This window comes from Ursus maritimus, unplaced genomic scaffold (genome assembly GCF_017311325.1).
Source record: "Ursus maritimus isolate PB19 unplaced genomic scaffold, ASM1731132v1 scaffold_2, whole genome shotgun sequence".
NCBI classification, from domain to species: Eukaryota; Metazoa; Chordata; class Mammalia; order Carnivora; family Ursidae; genus Ursus; species Ursus maritimus.
Window position 1 is genome coordinate 44,355,314 of NW_024424452.1, and position 22,635 is coordinate 44,377,948.

The window sequence follows — 22,635 nt, forward strand, 5'->3', positions numbered from 1 at the left end:
GATTTCATTTTTTTGATGGCTGAGTAATATTCCATCGTGTGTACATACCACATCTTTGATCTGTCAATGAATATCTTGCAGAAAAATGACATTGGACCATTTTCCTACACCACACACAAAAATAAACTCAAAATGGATGAACGACCTCAATGTGAGACAGGAATCCATCCAAATCCTAGAGGAGAACACAGGCAGCAACCTCTTCGACCTCAGCTGTAGCAACTTGCTAGACATGTCTTCAAAGGCCAGCAAAACAAAAGCAAAAATGAGCTATCCGGACGTCATCAAGATAAAAAGCTGTTGCACAGCAAAGGAAACAGTTGACAAAACCAAAAGACAGCCGACAGAATAGGAGATATTTGCAAGTGTCTTATCAGATAAAGGGCTAGTATCCAAAGTCTATGAAGAACTTATCAAACTCAACACCCAAAAAACAAATAATCCAGTCAAGGAATGGGCAGAAGACATGAACAGACATGTCTCCAAAGAGGACATACAAATGGCCAACAGACCCCTGAAAAATGCTCCACATCACTCAGCATCAGGGAAATACAAATCAAAACCACAATGAGATACCACCTCACACCTGTCAGGCTAAAATTAACAAGTCAGGAAACAACAGATGTTGGTGAGGATGTGGAGAAAGGGGAGCCCTCTTACACTGTTGGTGGGAACGCAAGCTGGTGCAGCCACTCTGGAAAACAATATGGAGGTTCCTCAAAAAATTAAAAATAGAGCAACCCTGGAGCGCCTGGGTGGCACAGCGGTTAAGCTTCTGCCTTCGGCTCAGGGCGTGATCCTGGCGTTGTGGGATCGAGCCCCACATCAGGCTCTTCCGCTAGGAGCCTGCTTCTTCCTCTCCCACTCCCCCTGCTTGTGTTCCCTCTCTCGCTGGTTGTCTCTATCTCCGTCGAATAAATAAATAAAATCTTAAAAAAAAAAAATAGAGCAACCCTGCGACCCCGCAATTGCACTACTGGGTATTTATCCAAAGGATACAAACACTGATGTGAAGGGGCCCCTTCATCGTAACGTTTATAGCAATGCCCACAACAGCCAAAATATGGAAAAAGTCGCTGGGTGTTCTATTTCAGTTAAAACTGTTAGAACAACAACAAAAACCAAACCAAACCAAACCAGTTACAATGGCCTATAAGGACCGAAACGATTTGCTCATTTTTAGCTCTCTGATTTAATTTCCTACCACTCTCCCGGACTGGTTCGCTTTGCTCGCACTCTGCTGGCCTGGCTCTTCCTTGAATAGACTGGGGCTTGTACACCTGCGCTTCCCTCTGTCTGGAAGCGCTCCTCCCACGTGTGCACGTGGCTCATTTCTCACCCGTGAAAGGTATTTAACGCACACATTCCCTCTCAGAGAGGATCACCCTTCTCTTACCACCAACCCTCACCCTCGTACATTCAGCGGCCTTTTTTTGAAATTTAAATTCAATTTAGCTACCATATACTGTATTATTAGTTTCAGGGGTAGAATTTAATGATTCATCAGCTGCATACAACACCCAGTGCTCATTATATCATGCGCCCTCCTTAGTGCCCATCACCCAGTTATCCCATCCTCCACCCACCTCCCCTCCAGTAACCCTCAGTTTGTTTCCTAGAGTTAAGAGTCCCTTATGGTTTGCCTCCCTCTCTGTTTTCATCTTATTTTATTTTTCCTTCCCTTCCCCTATGTTCTTCTGCTTTGTTTCTTAAATTCCATACATGAATGAAATCATATGGTATTTGTCTTTCTCTGACCAACTTATTCCCTTAGCATAATACCTTCTAGTTCAATCCACGTCGTTGCAAAAAGCAAGATTTCTCTTTTTCATGGCTGAGTCACACTCCATTGTGTATATATAGACCATATCTTCTTTATCCAGTCATCTGTTGATGGACATCTGGGCTCTTTCCATACTTCGGCTATTGTGGACATTGCTGCTATAAACATTGGGGTGCTTGTGCCCCTTCGAATCACTATGTTTATATCCTTTGGGGTAAATACCCAGTAATGGAATTGCTGGGTCATAGGGCAGCTCTATTTTTGACTTTCTGAGGAACCTCCATACTGTTTCCCAGAGCGGCTGCACCAGCCTGCATTCCCACCCTTGTACATTCAGCTGCCTTCGAATTTATTTTTCTCCATAATGCTTACCATCTAGCATACGTCATAATTTGCATTTTTTTAAAATTCTCTCTTCCACTAGAATGTAAGCGCCATGAGAGCAAAGAATTTTGTGTCTTTTTCATGGTTGTGACCACTCTTTTTTTTTTTTTAAAGATTTTATTTTTATTTATCCGACAGAGATAGAGACAGCCAGCGAGAGAGGGAACACAAGCAGGGGGAGTGGGAGAGGAAGAAGCAGGCTCATAGCGGAGGAGCCTGATGTGGGGCTCGATCCCATAATGCCGGGATCACGCCCTGAGCCGAAGGCAGACGCTTAACCCCTGTGCCACCCAGGCGCCCCGGTTGTGACCACTCTTGACCAAAGCTTGGCACGTGGTAGGCACATACTACTCAACCAATGAGCAGCTGCTGAGGACACTCCATTCTTTCTCTTTGAGGTTCTCTGTTCAGGATATTAAGGAACAGTGTCTCTTTTGTAAGGAGTCTGGGCATACCTGAGGCCCAAGGACTCCCTAGGAACTGTTGCCTCCCTGCCTAGCACATTCCTTGAAGTCTCCTTTGTTTTTTGTAGACAGCAATTAGGCATTTAACAAGTCACTCTTTCTACTATTTGCGCTGTTCCATGTTAATTCAGTAAGCGAGGCTATAGAAATCATGGCATTCAGACCGTATGTATTAGATCCCTTTGACGGACCAACTTCGTGGCTGAAGATTGGCAACATGAACAGGAAATGTTGGTCCTCTGCGCTCACCATGTGGGAGAGGAGCCTGGCAGGTAAGGGAGTAGTTTCGGCGCAGTGACCTCGCCCTTGAGCTGGGACGGGGCTGACCTCTGCTTGCCTTGTACCTGGCGCACTCGGTACCAAGTCCTTCTTTCTTTCTGTCGTAATTATGAGATTGTTTTCCTGTCTTTTCCAGAATCTTGAGGACAGGGATTGTGCTTATTATCTCCGTATCCCTAGTGCTTAGCACACTTTCTAGCTCCATACATGTCGAAGCAATAGAGGTGCATGCCCCGTGGGAGCACAGGGAAGTGAGCGTCGGGGGCCGGGGGAGTGAGGGGTTGTCAAGGAGCACTTCTCAGGGGAGATAACATTGTCGCAGTGTTTTGAATAAAAGCGACAGGTTCCCAGAGCTCAATTATTTGTAATTCTTCCAAGAATGCCCTGCTCTTTCTCTGCTCTGCTGTTCCTTTTGCCTGAAATGCCCTTCCTCGCCTTTTCCACCTGGTGAGCTCCGAGTGATCCTTCAAGGATGAGCTCAAATACCTGCTTGCCTCTGCTTCTATTTGTGGAGAGTTTGCTTGGGTACAGGGGGACGAGAAAGGGGTCTGTGACAGAAGAGACAAAGTAGAAGAAGGTGGAGAAGGGGAAGGTAGAGGCCCCCGAAAGTCTACGGAAAAAAAAAAAAAAGGCTGGAGGCATTTTGCTTCTGGAAGGTGAGGAAGTTACAGACAATGTTCCAAAGCCCTTCTGTGAGACTTTGGGCACAAGGAGAGCTGCTTCAGGGCCCAGATGGTGTGACTTGGCCACCAGGGAGAACCCCACAACCCAAGAAACTCCTCAAAACTTCTGCCGAGCTATCAATTTGATCTTTTAGAAACTAGCTAAAGAATTGCTGGAACAGGAAAAGAACTGTTTTGATCCCCCCTGCCCCCCACCTCCAGGCCCCAGGACAGGTCTGGGCAGATAACTCATAAAGTGCCCAACGGTTACCTCAGCTTCATCATAATGTTAAAAATCCCTGCCCTGGGAGAGCATAAGCCTCATTGGCATAACGTACAACGTATGTATAGGCGTGTTTTCTGAGTGTGCACGTGCAACTCCATGCCTGCCCATTACACGCGATGAGGAGGAGCTCTCCCTCTGAATATTCATCCCAGCCCCCAGTGGGAGGAGCCTGCTTATCTACACATTTAATGCCATCTCTACCAAAATACCAACAGCATTTTTCACAGCACTAGAACAAACAGTCCTAGAATTTGTAGGGAACCACAAAAAACCCCGAACAGCCAAAGCAATCCTGAGAAAGAAGAACAAAGCTGGAGGAATCACAATTTCAGAGTTTGAGATAAACTACAAAGCTGTAGCAACCAAAACAGTATGACACTGGCACAAAAGAGACACATAGATCAATGAAACAGAATAGAGCTCCCAGAAATAAAGCCAGGTATATGGTCAACTAATCTTCAACAAAGGAAGCAAGAATATACAATAGGGAAAAGACAGCCCCTTCAACAAACGGTGTTGGGAAAACTGGACAGCTACATGCAAACAATGACACTGGACCACTTTCTTACACCATACACAAAAATAAACTCAAAATGGATTAGGACCTAAATGACCTGAAACCAGAAAATTCCTAGAAGAAAACACAAGCAGTAATCTCTTTGTCATCAGCCATAGAAACATTTTGCTAAATATGTCTCCTTCGGCAAGGCAAACAAAAGTAAAATTAAACAACTGGGGCTATACCAAGAGAAAAAGCTTTTGCATAGTGAAGGATACCATCAACAAAACAAAAAGACAACCTACCGATGGGAGAAGATATTTGCAAATAATATACCCGATAAAGGATTAGTATGCAAAATATATAAAGAACTTATATATATATAAGGATTAGTATGCAAAATATATAAAGAACTTATAACTTACACAACTCAACGGCCCCCAAACAAATAATCCAATTAAAAAATGGGCAGAAGACATGAACGGACATGTCTCCAAAGAAAACATCCAAATGGCCAACAGACACATGAAAAAATGCTCCACATCCCTCGCCATCAGGGAAATACAAATCAAAACCACAATGAGATACCACCTCACATCTGTCAGAAGGGCTAAAATCAAAAGCACAAGAAATAACAAGCGTTGGTGAGGTTGTGGAGAACAAGGAGCCCTCCTGCACTGTGGGTGGGAATGCAAACTGGTGTAGCCATTGCGGAAAACAGTATGGGGGTTCCTTAAAAAATTAGAAATAAAATTATATGACCCAGTAATTTCACTACTGGGTATTTACCTAAAGAAAATGAAAATACTAATTCTAAAAGATACAGGAACCACTGCATCTTTAATTGCTGCATTTACCAGAGCCCTGACACAGAAGCGACCCACGTGGCCACCCACAGATGAACGGATTGAGAAGGTGTGGTGTACACACACACTGGTATATGACTCGGCCTTGGAAAGAATGAAATCTTGCCATCTGCAACAGCATGGATGGATCTAGAGGGGATTATGCTAAGTAAAATAAGCCAGGGAGAGAAAAACAAATACCGTATGGTCTCACTCATACATGGAACTTAAGGAAGAAAACAAAGAAGAAAAGAGACAAACCAAAAAGCAGACGAGAGAGAACAAACTGCTGGTTACCAGGAGGTGGGGCGGGGGGCGGTAAAATAACTGAAGGGGATTCAGGATACACTTACCATGATGAACACGGAGTTATATATACAATTGTTAAATCACTATATTATACACCTAAAACTAATATAACACTGTATGTTAATTATACTTGCATTTTTAAAAATTGACTTAAAAGGAAAAAAAGGAGCTGCTTACTCCCGTTTGGGGGAGTCACAGCTTTGGAACTCATGTTCTCTTTATTTGCTGCAAATACAGAAGACTTCACAAGGCCACTCCAGCTCTGTAGTCTCTCTCAATCACCCACGTTGGTCCAGTAACAAAGTCTGGTGACCCAGATGGGACTCTCGTCCTCCTGAGGTTCTGCCCTCCAGGTCCCTGGTTTCCGATGAGCAGAGCCGAGGGCAGTGGCGGCTCGTCCTGGGCTAACGCGTTCAAGCTCCGGGGCCTGGGCCAGGAGTGGATTCCTTGCGGGGCTCTCCCTCCTTGGTGCCTCTAACCACCGCCAGCGTTGGGCCGTCCCCTGAAATCCAGCGGCCGCACTGGCTATCTTTACAATGATCCCTGCTGGCATAAGCTGGGTCTACAGCACAGCTTTTAGAGGTAAATGAGATTGTCTCACCGAGTCTGAGTAAATCGGGAGAAAACAGAAAGATGGCATCACCGGGCTCCTCGGGAGGCTTGGACGCCCCAGGCTGGTGAAACGGGAACGGGGGCGCTGGTTTAAAGACTAGTCAGGGGATAAAGTTGTCTGGTCCCTTTGTCGGGGACTCTGGGCACAGTTGTTCCGTTACCTGGTGCTTAGGGTCTGGGAGATCGCCAGACGTCTCCGTCCTGGCTGATCTAATTCTGCGTCATATGTTTTTAGTCAGTAGGCTGTGGCTGGCTGTTTGGATGGCCACCCTGGCTGCTTGTTCTTTGTGTAGCTTGTCCTTCCTTTCTTTTCTTTCCTGGCGATCTGTAAGTAGGGAACCCCGGTTCTCCGGTTTACCTTAGCTGTGACGAACTGATAAGATAGACACCCCAGAGTCCTTGGCAGTCTCCGAACATCTTTTAAGCCACTGGGGCACCTTTCTTTCTCAGGTTTTTTCTGAAGGACAAGCCACTGGAGTCTTAAATATTCTGTGAGCAAATGGTGTGGCATTTGTGTCACCGCTACTCACTGTGAACTCCCTTTGTAAGTTAGAAGAAGACTCTAAGGGGGCGCCTGGGTGGCACAGCGGTTAAGCGCCTGCCTTCGGCTCAGGGCGTGATCCTGGCGTTATGGGATCGAGCCCCACATCAGGCTCCTCCGCCATGAGCCTGCTTCTTCCTCTCCCGCTCCCCCTGCTTGTGTTCCCTCTCTCGCTGGCTGTCTCTGTCTCTGTCAAATAAATAAATAAATAAAACCTTAAAAAAAAAAAAAAGAAGAAGAAGGAGACTCTAAGGAAGATTCCCAGAACACGGGACAAGTTCCACCCCGAGGGAAAGCCTGTGGGCTGTAGTCTCCAGAACTGGAAGGTTTTGGATCCTCTCCCTGGACTCAGAAGCAAGTGATCTTTTGCAACACAGCCTGGCCACAATATACAGTAGAGGGTGCAATAAAGTGGCCAGAAAACGGAACTTTAAAATTCAAGACCACACTGCGATTGAAACTATTTTGTAGAAAAGTAAGAAAATGGGGAGAGATCCCATACGTTCAATGCTTTATGCCACTATATCGAAATGAAGGTTTACACAGGAAATGGAAAATTTGTAAGATAAAGGTGGAACCTAAAACCTCCAAAAGACTTCCCGTATTAGATCTGATGAAGAACTCTGCCTCTAAGTCCGAAGACATAAAGCTAGAAACCATTTGCCTCAAATCCCTTCTACATTTCCATAAGTCGCAATAAACCTCCGCCTTATTTCCCCCGTACCCAGATCCTTAGGGACACCCAGACCCCAATTCCTCCAACCCCATCAGTGCTAACCCCCGATTTCTCAGTAACACCCCCAAGCGGTCCCTGATGTCTCCTCCCTTACCAGATAGCACTACTAGATTAGGGACCTGCTTCCAGCCTGGGGCCGGAATATTCCCATTTAGACAGGTCCCTAAAGGTGACAGACGTCTCATTAATGTGCGTGTCCTCTTTTCAACATCAGACCTGTGCGGCTGGTAGGCACACCAGGGGACTATGAGCTGATCTGGCTGAATTCATAAATTTATGCATATTTTCTATGCACAGTCCGGTCTGGGGGGACAGCCAAGCTTTACTAACCATCCTCCTAGAGGCAGAAGAAAAGTCTGGGTGGCGGCAAAAGCCAGAGAAGGGGCTGAAAGGGACCGTCACCCTGGGTTGTATTCTCCGAGACGGAGCGAGGAGGCAGTGCCAGGAGCTGACCCTCGGTGGGATCCTAACTCCTTAGACGGAAGAGAGGGTTTATAGGGCTTTTCCGGAGCCTACTTTTGAAAGCTATGCAAGAAGTAAGTGGACCTCCTATAGACTGATCCACATTGCCGGAGTCCCAGGGGACAAGTGAAAACCCACCCGCCAGCTCAGGCTGCTGGATAGTCTGAGATGGCATACACACTGGGACCTCAAGGCCCGAGGTAGCCAAAGTGGTCCTTAAGACCCATTTCCGATCTCCAGGTGCCCCAGAAATCCGTAGGAAACTTCCAAAATGGGCCATAGGTCCGGACACTGACTCTGCTCGGCTAGCAGAGGCAGCCCTTGGGGTGTCCGGTAGGGAGGGGGTGGGGCGGGGCGGGGGGGGGGTGGAGTTGCGAGGAGAGAGGTCGAGAAAGCTGAAAGGTGAGCTGCCTTCTGACAGTGGTGCTCCAGGCCACTCGAGGTACCCAGGGTCAGGAAGGAAGACACCCACGAAGACACCCTGCCCCCCACCCCCAACCCGTGGGATCAAGAGGCCGCTGACAGAGTTGGGTTACAGTCAGGGTGCTTACTGTAAACAGGAAGGGCAATGGAAACAGAACTACTCACCGCCCCCAAAAGGAGGATGGGCAAAACTGAATCATCCCAGCTGCCCCTCCACGATGATGGGGTGTGATGGGGCCATGGGGCTCCCTGGCCGGCTTCAGACAACCAGATCCTCGTTTCCCATGAGGAGCCCTGGTGACCCTCACAGTGGGAGGAGTGTGGGTGGAACTGTCACTTAATACTGGAACCACTTTCTCTGTGTGGAGCACCCAGAAGGGTAGCCTTTCTAACACTCAATGTAATATAAAAGGAGTCTCGGGAAGAGGAGAAACCAAGAGATTTCTGGAGACTCTGACCTATGGCATAGGATCAAAATGACAAAAGCACTCTTTTCTTTATGCAGCAGAACGTCCGGTTCCTCCTTTAGGGGGAGACATCTTCTCCAAATTGGGAGCCTTAATCAGCTGGGAGCAGGACAGGAGAGAGAGCCAAGTGTCCAGGTCCCGGGGGCTAAACTCACGGCTGTCCTACACGGTCTGCCAGGGTCTGAGGGGAAGACAGAGTATTTTAAGCCAGGTTAACCTGCAGGTCTGGGCACAAGGATGAGTGGGATGTGCCCCCAGTGCCACACTCGTGATGCTGGAATTAAAACAGATGGATGGGGCGCCTGGGGGGCTCAGTGGGTTAAGCGTCTGCCTTCAGCTCAGGTCATGATCCCGGGGTCCTGGGATCGAGTCCCACATCGGTCTCCTTGCTCAGTGGGAGCCTGCTTCTCTCTCTGCCTCTTCCCCTGCTTGTGCTGGCTCTCTCTCTCTGTCAAATAAGTACATGAAATCTTAAAAAAAATAAAACCGATCGATCATTGGCTAGGGGTAAGGCAACACCCCTTAAAACCAGAAGCTTTTTATAAAGGGGTCTTCTGGGTAAAAAATAGATTCTTAGAGCAAGGGTTGAGCAGGCCACGCAGATCCCCACTCAATACCCCAGTTTACCGTTAAAAAGCCAGGGAGCAAGGAACAGATCATTCAAGGCCTCTAAGCTGTTAATGAGGCTACTTGAGACGTACGTCTGTCGAGCCCTATCAGCTGATCCACCAAGTAATAGTAAATATTACACTGCGTTAGATTTAAAGAAGGCCTTTTTCTGCTCCCCACCAGATTCGGAGTCCCAAGAATTATTTGCCTTTGAGTGGAAAGACCTCGGGCCCCCCAGCAAAACCATACTGCTGGACCGGTTTACATCAGGGATTTTAAAAAATTCCCCTACTCTCTCTGGAGAAATCCCAGAACAAGCCTTAAAAAAGGGAACTCTAGAAAACAGCACTCTCGTGAATGCATGGGTGGTGTTGCAAAAGCCAGCCTCACTCAGGGTCTTCTGACAAAAATGCTAGATTCCTGTTAAATTTCCGAGCCAGCAAGGGGTACTGGTATCACAAGACAAGGCTCACAGTGCTAAGGAAACTGTAAAAGGCTGGGGCTCCTTATTTCTAAGGGGGCCACAAGGTCTTCCTCGTGAAAGAGAAAGCGGAGTGTCAGCCGGCCTCACCAAGGACCCACAAGCAAGTGTGCGGGATTTGGGGAATGGCTGGGTTTGGCCGCATCTGTGTTCCTGACTTTGGGCTAAGTGTGAAATCCCTTTACGATGAGTTTCAGGGACCTGAGACCAACCCATCTGAGTGGGATAAAGCCTGTGATCAAGCTTTCGTTAGACTGAGAGCCCTCCTTCCAGAAACCCCAGCCTTAGCGTTACCAGGCCTTGAAAGGCCGTTGGATTTATATGTACAGGGAAGACAAGGAGTGGCCGTGGGGGTGTTAACCCAAACGCTGGGGGCCTTGAAGAGAAGGGTAGCTTATTTCTCTAAAGAGTCGGACTCCCTGCCTGAGAGCTGTGGCAGCCACAGGCCCTTCGATCAGAGAGGCAGAGAAAACCTATGGGTCAGCCTGCAACAGTCTGGACCCCACACCTGGTCTCTGGTTTATTGGAAACCGAAGGACCTCTGTGGCTACTCCGACACAGAATACGGCGCTATCAGGCCGTGCAGCGAGGCCCCCCTCGGCGACAGCTGAAGCCATGTCACGCTTGACACCCAGCCACTCGACTTCCGGACCTGATCCACCGACTACCCACAGTGGCCCAGAAGTGACGGATCAAGGGTACTCTATCCAGTCCCAGAGATCTCCGGAGCAGAGCCCTGTCCCATGCAGACGGAGGCTGGTTTGTAGCGGTTTCATAGAAAAAGGGGCATGACCCTAACCACTCTTGCGGAGGCCGAGAGGCTGGCCCCAGGCTCCTCCGTCCAAAAGGCAGACAGAATTGTGCTAAACAGAGCTTTAGAATTGGGTCAAGAGAAAGGGCTATCTATTCACACCGATTCTAAATACACCTGCTCTGTCATCTGTGCTCCTGGAGAAATAGGGAAAGAAAGCGGGTCCTTAAATGCTGGAAAGAAAGGAATCGAATATGGCAAAGAAATCCACAGGCTGCTGGAAGCAGGGCAAAGCCACCACAGATGGCAGTGGGGCAGTGACTGTAAGGGCCACCAGAAAGGAAATTCAGAAGTCATACAGGGAGGCTGTTTGGCGGACGCAGGCATGGAAAGGCCTGCTAGACCAGGGGAGACTTTGCAGCGGCCATTACCCCCTTCCTTGCCTCTTTATCAGTCCACCTAGTCCTATGATGAAAGAGAGGAGGGAGCAAAAATGGGCTCCCCGTGGTCCCTGATAAGCAGAGATTGGATGACAGAGAGCAGTGGGAAAGTCCGGGCACCCAAGCAAACTGTCTGGGGGTTCCTAAGAGCGCACACGATTCAACCCATGATGGCAAAGAAGCTTCTGCCCGTGGTTAGCAAAGATGGTAGACATCCCGAGGATGAAAGAGATTAGTAAAAGGATAGCAAATCGGTGTGTCTACTGCCAGACAAATAATGTGCAAGCCAGGCCTCTGGTACCCCCTTTAGCCGCAGCAACTCAGACTGGGGGGCACCCCCAGGGGAAGTAAATGCATGTTGCTGTCATGCGGTAGCACCTGGGGTTCAAATACCTCTTGGTGTTTGTGGATACAGTCACTGGATGCATGGGGCCTCTCCCTGTGGGACAGAAAGGCCTTATCAAAAGAGATATTTCCTCGGACGCCTGGGTGGCTCAGTCAGTTGACCATCCAACTCTTGGTTTTGGCTCAGGTCATGATCTCAGGGTTGTGAGACTGAGCCCCACATCGGGCTCCACACTGAGTGTGGAGCCTTCTTGGGATTCTCTCTCTCTCTCCCTCTGTCCCTGCACCCCCTCCCCCCCCCAGCTCACATGCTCTCTCTCTTTCTCAAAAAAAGTAAAAAAGAAAAAAAAGAGAGATTTCCCTGATTTGGGTTACCGAGGTCGCTACAGAGTGATAATGGGTCGACTTTCACATCAAAGGTCATTTCTGGGGTAGCCGGAGCTTTGGACATCAAATGGAGGCTACACTCTGTGCCTGGAGACCTCAGTCTTCTAGAAGGACAGGACGAACTAAAAGAACCCTCTGGAAAGGCCCTGGTGAAGTCGTGCCCAGAAACACAGCAAAACTGTTTAAAATTATCACCGATAGCTCCCACCGGGGTAAGAGCTGCCCCAAAGGGTAAACCAAAATCTAGCCCATTCAAAACGACTTATGGGAGGCTCTTTCCTAAAGGCTCTCACTTCTCACCACCAGACCCGGAGGTTTCTCTGGCCATTAAGCATATAGTGAATCTCCAACACGCTCAGCAAGTATCCTTGGCTCTGTCACCTCCCCCAACCTACCGAAATCAGGCTGCCCCCAACAAACCCGGGCATTGGGTGTACCTCCAAACTTGGAAAAGTGGGTCACCCCAGGATCAACCACACCCAATAAAAACAGAGCCTCCTGTCGTACTGTTGGCCATGCTATCTTCTTTAAAACTAGAAGGGTGGTGCCTTGGGTCCCCAACTCTGGAGTGGAGAAGTCACCTGCACCAGAAGCTCAGGACGAGGTGCTGCAAGCCACAGACGACAACAAACGCACCCGTGAGCCACTCTCCGACCTGACACTTCTGTTCCAGGGGCACGCAGATAAGTAAACCCGTGGACAGGACACCCAGATCTGAACTACAGTGACGTCAGCCCGCACGGTGCTGGCCTGCTCTCCTGCTTTTTTGCCTTGAAGAGGTTAAGCCATTTTCCCCGTGACTGTTTAGTAAGAAATACCACCGCTCCTTGCTCCTATATGGTAAAATGGATAGTTTTCCAGTCCTCTTTGCCCTGCTCACCAGCTTCCAAGGTCTAGGCACTGTGTTTTAGCCCTTGAGATCGTAATGTGAACACTTTGCTGACATTATTGTCACAGTGGTTCTAGGAATATCTCAAGCTACAGACACACCCGAGCACCCTTGGGAACTGAACCCCTAGGGAATCCAAGTAAACTCACAGCGGAGGGAAATAAACTAAAGGCTGTTGGATATGTCACCGACACCCGCACACTGAGGCTGGATGGTTTATACACCATCCAATCCAGAGTGACCCTAGTGTAATTTTGTTTCACATCAGGAAATAACTTTACCCAATGGGAATTCACATGGAAGATACAATTACCATCATTTCATGTATTAGTAACTTACACACTTATTATCAAGTATGACATCATTAAAGCACAAAATAGTCTCTTGCCATCTCAACCCAACTTCTGGCCTCCCTTACGCGTCACCCCCATGACAACCAACCACATGCCTAAAGAGACTAGGAAAAACTTACTGAAAATGGTTTTCCAAGGACTTGATCAAATGAAAAAGGCAAAATAGGTCAAAGAAAGCATAAACAGCAAGGGGGCCCAGAATTTACTCTGGAAAGGCTGCCTACGGCATTACCAAAAACACAGGTGTAAATCCCTGATCGGACTTTGCAATTTTATGATCGTAAAAATTTCAATATGAAGCACTGGGTGACATGACCATGCTAATTGGTATATTATTTTCTCAGTAAAAGCATACGTGAGAAATAGTATGTCTTTCCAGGACACTGTCACCGCAACATGGGTGTGTAATACAGCTGATTATATAAGGTGTGAAAGTCAACCTGGTTATTATTTTTTAATGCGTTTTAAGAACTAACGACGCTTGAAGGAACGGTGGCACAATGGGAAAAGGACTATTTTTACATAAAACAATATTAAATCAGCATGTGATGAGGTGAAATGGTGAGACTGTAAGAATTTTACAAAATAATAATTTAGAAACTGTAAATGCTTTTATTCAAAACCACAAAAAAGGCATCAGTTATCCTCATTTGCTGGACGCACCGTTCTTATGAATAACAGCATCTACTGATAAACCTGATTAAAAATGAATTAAAAAAATTAATTGAAAAATTGGAATGAAAACTAAAATACAAATTGGGATGATCCTGGTTGAAACCAGAATACAAAATAATGAAGACCAAATCAGTTTGACAGTGGTGACAGAAGTACTATTATTTGGCTAATGAGAACAAGGAATGCTCCCGACCAGTGGTTTCCAAGCACCCCAGGAGGGGACTTGGGGACCACCAGGAGCTGGTTATGGAGAGTGAGGAGGACACCCAGTGAGTAGGGCTCTGGACCCTGCTCTGGACCTGGAAAAGTGACTTATATCTGTTTTACCATACATTGAGAATGTGTGTGTATCTTTTTTCTTTTTTTTAAGGCTTCGATGTGTTAACAAAAAATCCTGAAAACCACAGTATACTGTTTCCAAGCACACACAGAGAATCGAAATCAGGACATCTGAGCCCACAAAGGCTCCAAACTACTGGAAGACTGATCCGTTTTCTTCTCGCTTAACCAACGTTAAGATGACTTGTCAACGGAGATGGGTCAGAGGGTAACCGACTCCTCGTTAAGTACCTACAGGTTAATAGCACGTACGCAGAGGTAAGCCAGCTAAGTAGGAAGGTGGGGACCACTCTCATGAGCTGGGCAACCACAACCGTAAGCAGGTCTCGTCTTAGCCTGACCTTGGCAACAAGCTGTTTCTGAGAAGCCAAAGTTCTTCATGGCTGAGAGCTCAACTCCTGTAGACATCTCAGAGAACAAGCGATATGAGCTGTGGTACACGTTTTCAATTAGGACTGTTACGCACACAATTTCTAACATGAAAGGTTTAGAGATGATTGGCCAACATACGAGTATGCATAGTACTTGGCGCACAGGTCCTTTAATAAAGTGTTACTGACTCTATTCCGAAAATGTGCTGTTTGCTAAGTAGTATGTTCCGAAGGGTAAAAATCAGGGGAAAAAATTCTACTCTAAAAAAAAAAAAGGATGTGAAGTTCACTCTCTTCTAATGCAGCAGTGGGAAATTTTTTTTAAAGTTATAATAGGTTTTATGCTTAATACATACATTTTGGGCTTAGGAAATAACACGTAATTACAACGCAAAATTCGATTTCGATTGATACATAAAAATCTGGAATGCTTCATGAATTTGCGTGTCATCCTTGCGCAGGGGCCCTGCTAATCTTCCCTGTATCGTTCTGATGTTAGTATATGCACTGCCGAAAAGCGCATGAATGTAAGTTTCTTTATGGGCTTTCTGAATTCCTTTAAAAATTCTCCTTCCAGGGTCCAGGGGCGCCTGGGTGGCTCAGTCGGTTAAGCGTCGGACTCTTGGTTTCGGCTCAGGTCATGATCTCAGGGTCGTGGGATCGAGCCCAGAGTCAGGTTACGTGCTCAGTGCGGAGTCTGCCTGAGATTCTCTCTTCCTCTCCCTCTGCCCCTTCCTTTCATGTTCTCTCTCTCTCTCTCTCTCTCTCAAAGAAATTAATTATTTTAAAAATTAAAGTGAAATAAAAATTCTCCTTCCATAGCTGTACGGGCTGGGTCATTCCCACAGAAAAATTTTATGGGTAAATCTTACCCCCATTGTTAATGATAGCGGGAGGAGAGGGGTGCAATACGTAAATTGCACATCAGCTGGAGAGCTCTGCTGTGGATGTACTCCTGGAACGCCCACAGCCCCTCCTACTGTCAACGTCACTGAGGACTGCTTTCCCAGTGAAGCTCCTTGGTGTCCATTGAGGGGATGCGACAACATTACAGGGACGTGGGAAGGTCAATGTAGGGCACGGACAAGACTGACCCAACCTAAGGGGTGCTGGAGACGGACCTATTTATGTCATCAGGCCCCTGGAAAGGCAGCCACAGGTCCAATCAAGTACACAGCCTTTGTCTCCTGCATGCAATGGCATCCCCAAGCTGGGACCCCGCATTGCTTAACTGGTTTAACTCAACGCAGGCTCACTGAGCCTGTGCACCCCAGGACATGCTTTTATTTGAGGACCATGCCACCATAGGCTCCCAGGGCATCATCTCCAGCTGGGATGTTTATCTCCCCGTTTCTCGCTTTTGCTCATGTGTCCGTTGACGATATCCTGCTCACTGGGCCATGTACTGTAGGCTTCATGAGTCCCACGCGGACGACCTTACATCACCCTACTCAATCTTCCCATCAGGAACAGAGAGCCTGGGGCCTGGTTCTGGCCAGCGTTGGATCGCCCATCAGATTAAGCAGCCCTTGGGAGGTTTTATGTATCATGAGGCCACCCTAGGAACTGGCACAATAGAAACCCTGGCTAGAAATACAGGCGGTGCCCTCAAGAATTTACAAATTGTCGTTGACTCTTTCGCTAATGTAGTGTGAGGTAACAGACCAGCTCTGGACCACTTGTTAGCAGAAGGAGGGGACCTGTGTGTAACTAAAACCTCACGTTCTACCTGGAGCACTCATTCCTCAGATGAAGTAGAAGTGGATATTAAAACCTCTCTGATCACGAGGCTCGACTGCGTACCTTCAACCAGAGGGCATCTCCCAGTTAAGTCTGGCCGACTACCAAACGGCACGACCCAGTATCACAAATTTCCTCTCTTTCCTGCGGCCACTAATAATCCTGCTACTAATAATCCTTACTCCTTGGACCTGCATACTTAACTCTTCGTACAGTTCCTGACCAAGCCTACACAGGCCATACAATTACAGAAGGTGGTAACACAAGGGTGTGAGCAGCTCAGAGCGAAGCCCGGCGACCCACATACCTCGGACTAGCTGGAAGAGGTTCTCTACCTCCCCGGACCCCCACGACAGTGCCCACGTCCAGCAGGAAGCAGCTACAGAAGATGATCCATCATCCCATGGCCCTCAGGAATGAGAAGCAGAATAAAAGTAGAGAACGGATTTTGTCACCAGTGAGACCTCCTAGACTCAGGAAACTGCTAGATGCTTCTGCCTAACTACGAATTTCATCTTTTAGAAACTAACTAATGAATTGCTGGAACAGGAAAAGAAACCTTTTGAATATCAACTCCAGGAGAGTCGTCGTCGTCGTCATCATCATCATCAGAAAGTAAGTGCTGGTAAGGATTAATAAAATAAATAATTATTAATAAAATAAGTGCTGGAGAAATTAGAACCCTCATACATTGCTGGTCGGAATGTCAACTGGACCGGCCACTGTAGAAAAAGACTTAGTGACTCCTCAGAATATTAATCCTAGAGTTATCGTATGATCCAGAATTGGATCACAATTGAAAACAGGTCCTCAAGCAACTACTTGCACGCAAACCTTCATCACAGCAGCGTTCACAAGAGCCAAAGGGTAGAAACAACCCAAGCGTCCATCTGTATAGATGAGCGGATAAATAAAATGTGGTACGTACATACAATGGAATATTATTGAACAATAAGAAGAAACGAAGTGCTGATACATGATACAGTACGAATGAAGCTGGAAAACATTATACTAAGTGAAAGAAGTCAGACACACAGGTCGCACATCACACTATTTCACTGATATGAAATGTCCAGAATAGGTAGACCCACAGAGACAAAAAGCTAGTCGGTATTTGCCAGGAGGGAGCGGGGCTTGGGGGGCAAATGGGTAATTACTGCTTAATGGACATAGAGTCTTCTTTCGGGGTGATAGAATGTTTTGGAATGATGGAAGTGGTGGTCGCAAAACATCGTGAATGTACTAAATGATACTGAATTATATACTTTACAACTATTATTTTATGTTTTGTGAATTTCTCTTTAATGGAAGAAAGAAAGAAAATCTGCCTGTAGATGGAGACCCAGCTGAGGCTAGATGGGGACTGGGAGGCTGGAAGCTGAGAGTCACGGGAGGCTGGAGGTCACATGGGGACAGACCACGGACTCTGAGAGGTGGAAAGGCACAGTTGTCCCCGAGGATAATGCAAAACAACTCCTTGCCCGCGATGCGCAACAAAAATGAGCAACAGTAAACACTGGAAGGTGTGGATGGTTGGTTAGAGAAGTAGCTAAGGGAGCCATTGGATACAATCTCTCAGCAGAAAAGTCTGGGAGTTTTGACTCAGGACCTCAGAATCATATGGCTAGCTCACATGATTGGTTCTGCCTCCGCTTGCAACCACTTCTCTCCTGAACATCAGAATACCCGTATCTGCTTCTGGCAAACACGCTCAAAGAATTAGTCCTCATTTCTCCCTCCCTTCAACCCCAGTAGGACTAAAATCCCATGAAATCTAGAACCTTGCTACTCAAGGGGTGTGGTCCACAGAGCAACACTGGGTTTACCAGGGAGCTTATTAGAAATGCAGAGTATTTGTCTGCATTCAGAATCGGTATTATAAGATTCCCTAGTAATTTGTATGTATATTAATGTTTGATAAGTTCCCATCTAGAAAGAATAAAATGGAGAAAAAAATGAAATTCGTTTTCTCCAAGGCATGATGATGCCCGATTTCAGTTATACCTACTGGGATTATTTCTCAACATGGTTTATCTTTTCAGCTTTTTTTAAAAATAGAAAGTCACAGTGTCTGACCAACTGGAAAGAAGGTGGGATGGCGTGAGTCATCGTCCTTCATACTCGTTTTCAAAATTGATTGAATTTGTGCCAGATCCTTGCCACAGCGGATTTCTTTCCCTTCCTCAAACTCTTCCCAGCAGAGGGCCTTGCACACGTCTGACCCCATGCAAAGCAGATCCCCTCGTCTCTCTGTTTCATGGTACCCTGCCGATTTTCTTCCTAGTGTCATATTTTGTAATTATATATACATTTATGTGAATAGGTAGCTCGTGGAAACTAGCATGGCAAGGTGATTTTGAGCACAGACTCTGAAACCAGACTCCTGATCTCCAAACTTGGCAATCACTGCTTCTCTCCTGGGCGTTAGAACACCTGCAAATGCATGGACGTGTGTTTCTTTATCCACGCGGCCCATGGTGCCCCCCCCCCCAGCCCATAAATGGGTGACACGAAGTATGTTACTTAAGTGTCGTGTGTCTTCTTTCCTCTTCCCTGAAGTGGGAATAAGGACTGTCTATTTCGACCCTATTTCGTAGGGTCTTTATGAGTGGTATCGATGGAAATGGGAAGGAACCGGGGAATTTTCACCTGAGCACATTCAGAATATTTCAGTTTAGGGTGGGTTCAATTTTGCAAGGAGGTAAAAGCGAGGCAAAGATGTGGGGCTTTGCCCCCAGGCCAGGGAGTGGCTTTTGAATATAGGAACAAATTCTCCCTCTTTCTGCATCTTACACCTACTGCCCAGGGTTCTGTCCTCCTTGCGCTCGCTCCTTAGCTTTATTCGCTCCGTGCCATGACTTCCAGGCCTCCAGCCCCTAGTCCTCAATTTCCAGCTGCTCTCTGGAAATCTTACGGATAGCACACGGATGTCTTCAAGTTAGCAGGTCCCAAACTGAACTCACTGCTCCTTCGTCCCCTCCCCTTTGTCACCCAACTTCGTCACCTTCGGCTACTCCGTCTGAAATTTCCCTGCCCCTTCCACCATACTTCATGCCCTCTTTCCCTGCTTGACTTACTTATCATTTATCTCTGTGCAATATGCCATTTCACTTACTCCTCTTGTTTCCCCTGCTCAAATGTGAACTCCACAGGGATGGGAGTTTTTTCCGCTCTGATCATGATGCGTCCCCAGAAAGTAGAAAACCAGCCCTTTCCCCTCACTCCAGCTGCCAGTCAATCTAGTTAATTCTACAGCTGTGGTGATGCTCTCACTTCTGTCTTTTCTCTTGGGCTAGGGCTGTGCTTGGTCAGTTGGCACCGTTTCTCAGAACTGTTGCAACTGTTGCAAGAGCTTGCCCCCTGCTGGCTAATGAAATTTGGGCAAGTTATTGACATCATCTGGGCCCCGCATTTTAAAATGGGGTCAGTAGAGTACAAACTCACAGCCTGTCCTGAGGGTATGTATAAAATCCGTGTGCAACACTCAGCCCAGGACCCGGCACAGGGTACCTTCCTGGGTTCCACCCAGGGGACAGCGGGGAACCGGGAGGCAGCACCAGCCCGTCCCTTTCTCCGCTGCTGGTGAAGTCCTGCTGGGCTGCCTAGACCCTGATCTGCATCAGAGGAAGGGAGATGCCTTTTTATACAATAAGCAAAAACTAATAGGGCTATTTCCAGTGTCTTCCTTGTGCCCAGAAATTTTGGCTATGCTGAGCCATAGATCTTCGATCTCTTCGATGAAGATAGTGAGTTTCAGGCAGAATCGGTAACTAACCTGAGGTTCCAGAGCAGGACAGTAGCTAATGCGAGAAGAGAACTCACTCTCCTGATCTCAGTACTCCTTATATCACAGCATGCTGGGTGTGAACCCCAAACAGTCTGGCCTTATAAAGAGCTGGCCTCCTGAGCCCCGCGGAGACTTCCCGCAAAGCCGTTAACTGTGAAGGAGCTCGGGCACCTCGGGCACTGAGTGGAGAGGAGCTGGCGGTTTCTCAGGCGCCACCGAGAGCCCCCCCCCGCCCCCCGCCCCGGGTCCGACGGCAGACAGACAGACAGACAGACAGTATGCGCAAGTGATTTAGGGGCAGCGCGCTGCGCAAAGCGCGGGGCCTCGGCGGACCCGGGTACCTGAGCTGAGCAGGACGAGGGCGAGCAGCAGGCGAGGCCGGAGCATGCTGTCCGCGGCGCAGCCTGGCGCGGGCGGCCTCCGGGGGCTGGCATCTGCCCTTCGCGGCCCCGTCAGAGACTGAAATTGGTGCTCACCGAGACTTCCCCTTCCTCTCAGAGGTGTGGTAAGCCCTCTTCCTGCGTACTGCAGTCCTGATTTCGTGACTCTTCTGTTTACTTTTTTTTCTGAGCGGAGCGCGATGCTCTTCAGTGTGCTGTGTGAATTGGCATTTTCGTTTCCCATCTAAATCCTTTTCTCATTTTTTGGTGGTTTTTTTATTGCGGTGAAATAGCCTAAATGACATGGCATGGTGTTGTAAGCTAAAAGCAACCGTCGTAGGGGCGCCTGGGTGGCTCAGATGGGTAAGCGTCTGGCTTTGGCTCTCAGGTTGTGATCTCTGGTCCTGGGATGGAGCCCCGCGTAGGGAGTCCGCCTGTCCCCCTCCCCTCGCCCTGCTGGTTCTCTCTCTCTCTCTCTGTCTCAAATAAGTAAATAAAATCTTTAAAAAAATAAAAGTTACTGTTTTAATTGTTCTATTCAATGGCATGAACTGCATTCCCAGTGCTGTGTACGCACAACATTACAGTCGTACCTGGGTTTCTTGTGCTCCACTTTATTGCGCATTGCAAACATTGTGCTTTTTACAAATTGAAGTGTTGTGGGAACCCTGGGTGGAGCAAGTCTACTGGTACCATTTTTCCTACACTTACTTGCTTTGAGCCACATTTTGGCAATTCTCACAATATTTCAAAGTTTTTCATTATTATTATATTTTTGTGGTGATCTGTGATCACTGATCTTTGATGTTACTATTTTTTAAAAGATTTATGTTTATTTATTTGTGAGAGAGGGGGAGAGAGAGAGAGAGCATAAGAGAGGAGAGGGTCAGAAGCAGATGGAGAAGCAGACTCCCTGCTGAGCAGGGAGCCCGATGTGGGACCCGATCCCAGGACACCGGGATCATGACCTGAGCTGAAAGCAGACGTTTAACCGACTGAGCCACCCAGGTGTCCCAGGAGTCATCATTCTTGATGTCATTCAGAACCTTCGTGGTTCCTGAGAAGAGGTCAAAATAGCAACATTAACAGGACTTAGAAGAAAAGCGGATGCCGGCCCTCCCGGATACCTTTGAGGGGGTCAAGAAGTAACTGCAGATTTGGCGGAAACAGCAAGAGAACCGGAATCAGAAGTGGAGCCTGAAGATGGGACTGAACAGCTGCGATCTCTTGACACAACTTTAACCAATAAGGGCTTGCTGGTTATGGATGAGCAGGGAAAAAACGATTTTTTTTCTGAGAGGGATTCTACTCCTGGTGAAGATGCTGTGAAGCTTGTCGAAACGACCACAAAGGGTTTAGGGTGTGGTGTAGACACCGTTAGAAACCAGTGGCAGGGATTAAGAGGATTGACTCCAATTTTGAAAGATGTTCTCTTGTGGGTAAAATGCTATCAAAGAGCATCACCTAATACAGAGAAACCGCTCCTGCGGCAAACTTTACTGTGAGAAATGGCCAAACCACCTCGAGCTTCAGCGAGCTGCACCCTGATCACACGGCAGCCCCAACATCGAGGCGAGGTCCTCCACCAGCAACAGCGATGACGACTTGCTGAAAGCTCAGCATTTTTTAGCAGTAAAACCTTTTTACAGTCTTATTGTATCTGATATGTGAGTGTCAGGAGATAAAGAGAGATGATTTTACATCTGCGTTGCTGAGGTTTGAAGATGCTGGCTTAGGGGTGCTTGCAGGAGGAAAGGATGAGGTTGTCACTCAGGGAGGAGCAGAGATCATGAGAGTCGGGGAGGAGAGAGAGAGAACACGTTGAACGGTGCCTATTGACTATATTTCTTATGCTGCACTTTTCATCCCCGTGACTTACGTTATCACGGGCAGTTTGTGTGTCTTGATCCCACTCACCTATTTCGTTCGTGCCCCTGCCCCCTCCTCTCTGGCAACCTCCTGTTTGTTCTCCGTATTTATCAGCCTGTTTTTGCTTGTTGTTTCGTTTTTTAGATTCCATGTATAAGTAAAATCGTATGGTATTTACCCCTCTCTGTCCGGCTTATTTCACTGAGCCTGATACCCTCTTGGTCCATCCATGTTGTTGCAAATGGCAAGATTTCACTTGTTTTTATGACTAAGTAATATCCCACTCTCTCTCTCTCTTTCTCTCTCTCTCTCTATATCTATATATGGCACATTTTTATCCATTCATCTATCAATGGACATTCGCTTCTATATCTTGGCTATTGTAAATAATTCTTTTTTTTTTAAAGATTTCACTTATTTATTCGACAGAGACAGAGACAGCCAGCGAGAGAGGGAACACAAGCAGG

At 47.3% G+C, this 22,635-nt stretch overlaps 1 protein-coding gene and 1 non-coding gene across 6 annotated transcripts in view; both read right to left on the bottom strand.

Annotated features, from left to right (window-relative positions):
* Positions 1–20,429, bottom strand: part of SLAMF6 (SLAM family member 6) — a 33,345-nt gene extending 12,916 nt beyond the window's left edge. For 3 of the 5 annotated variants that reach the window (XM_008700688.2, XM_008700689.2, XM_008700686.2), the window contains exon 1: positions 20,261–20,428. In XM_008700688.2, the coding sequence (XP_008698910.2) occupies positions 20,261–20,306 (46 nt within the window). In that variant the 5' untranslated portion in view covers positions 20,307–20,428. Of the gene's footprint in view, positions 1–20,260 lie in introns of all 5 variants that reach the window. The other 2 variants (XM_040635917.1, XM_040635916.1) reach the window with 1 other exon arrangement.
* Positions 14,809–14,913, bottom strand: LOC121104117. The gene has a single exon (XR_005836488.1). It is a non-coding gene; the product is annotated as a U6 spliceosomal RNA (small nuclear RNA).
* Positions 20,430–22,635: the final 2,206 nt, after the last annotated feature.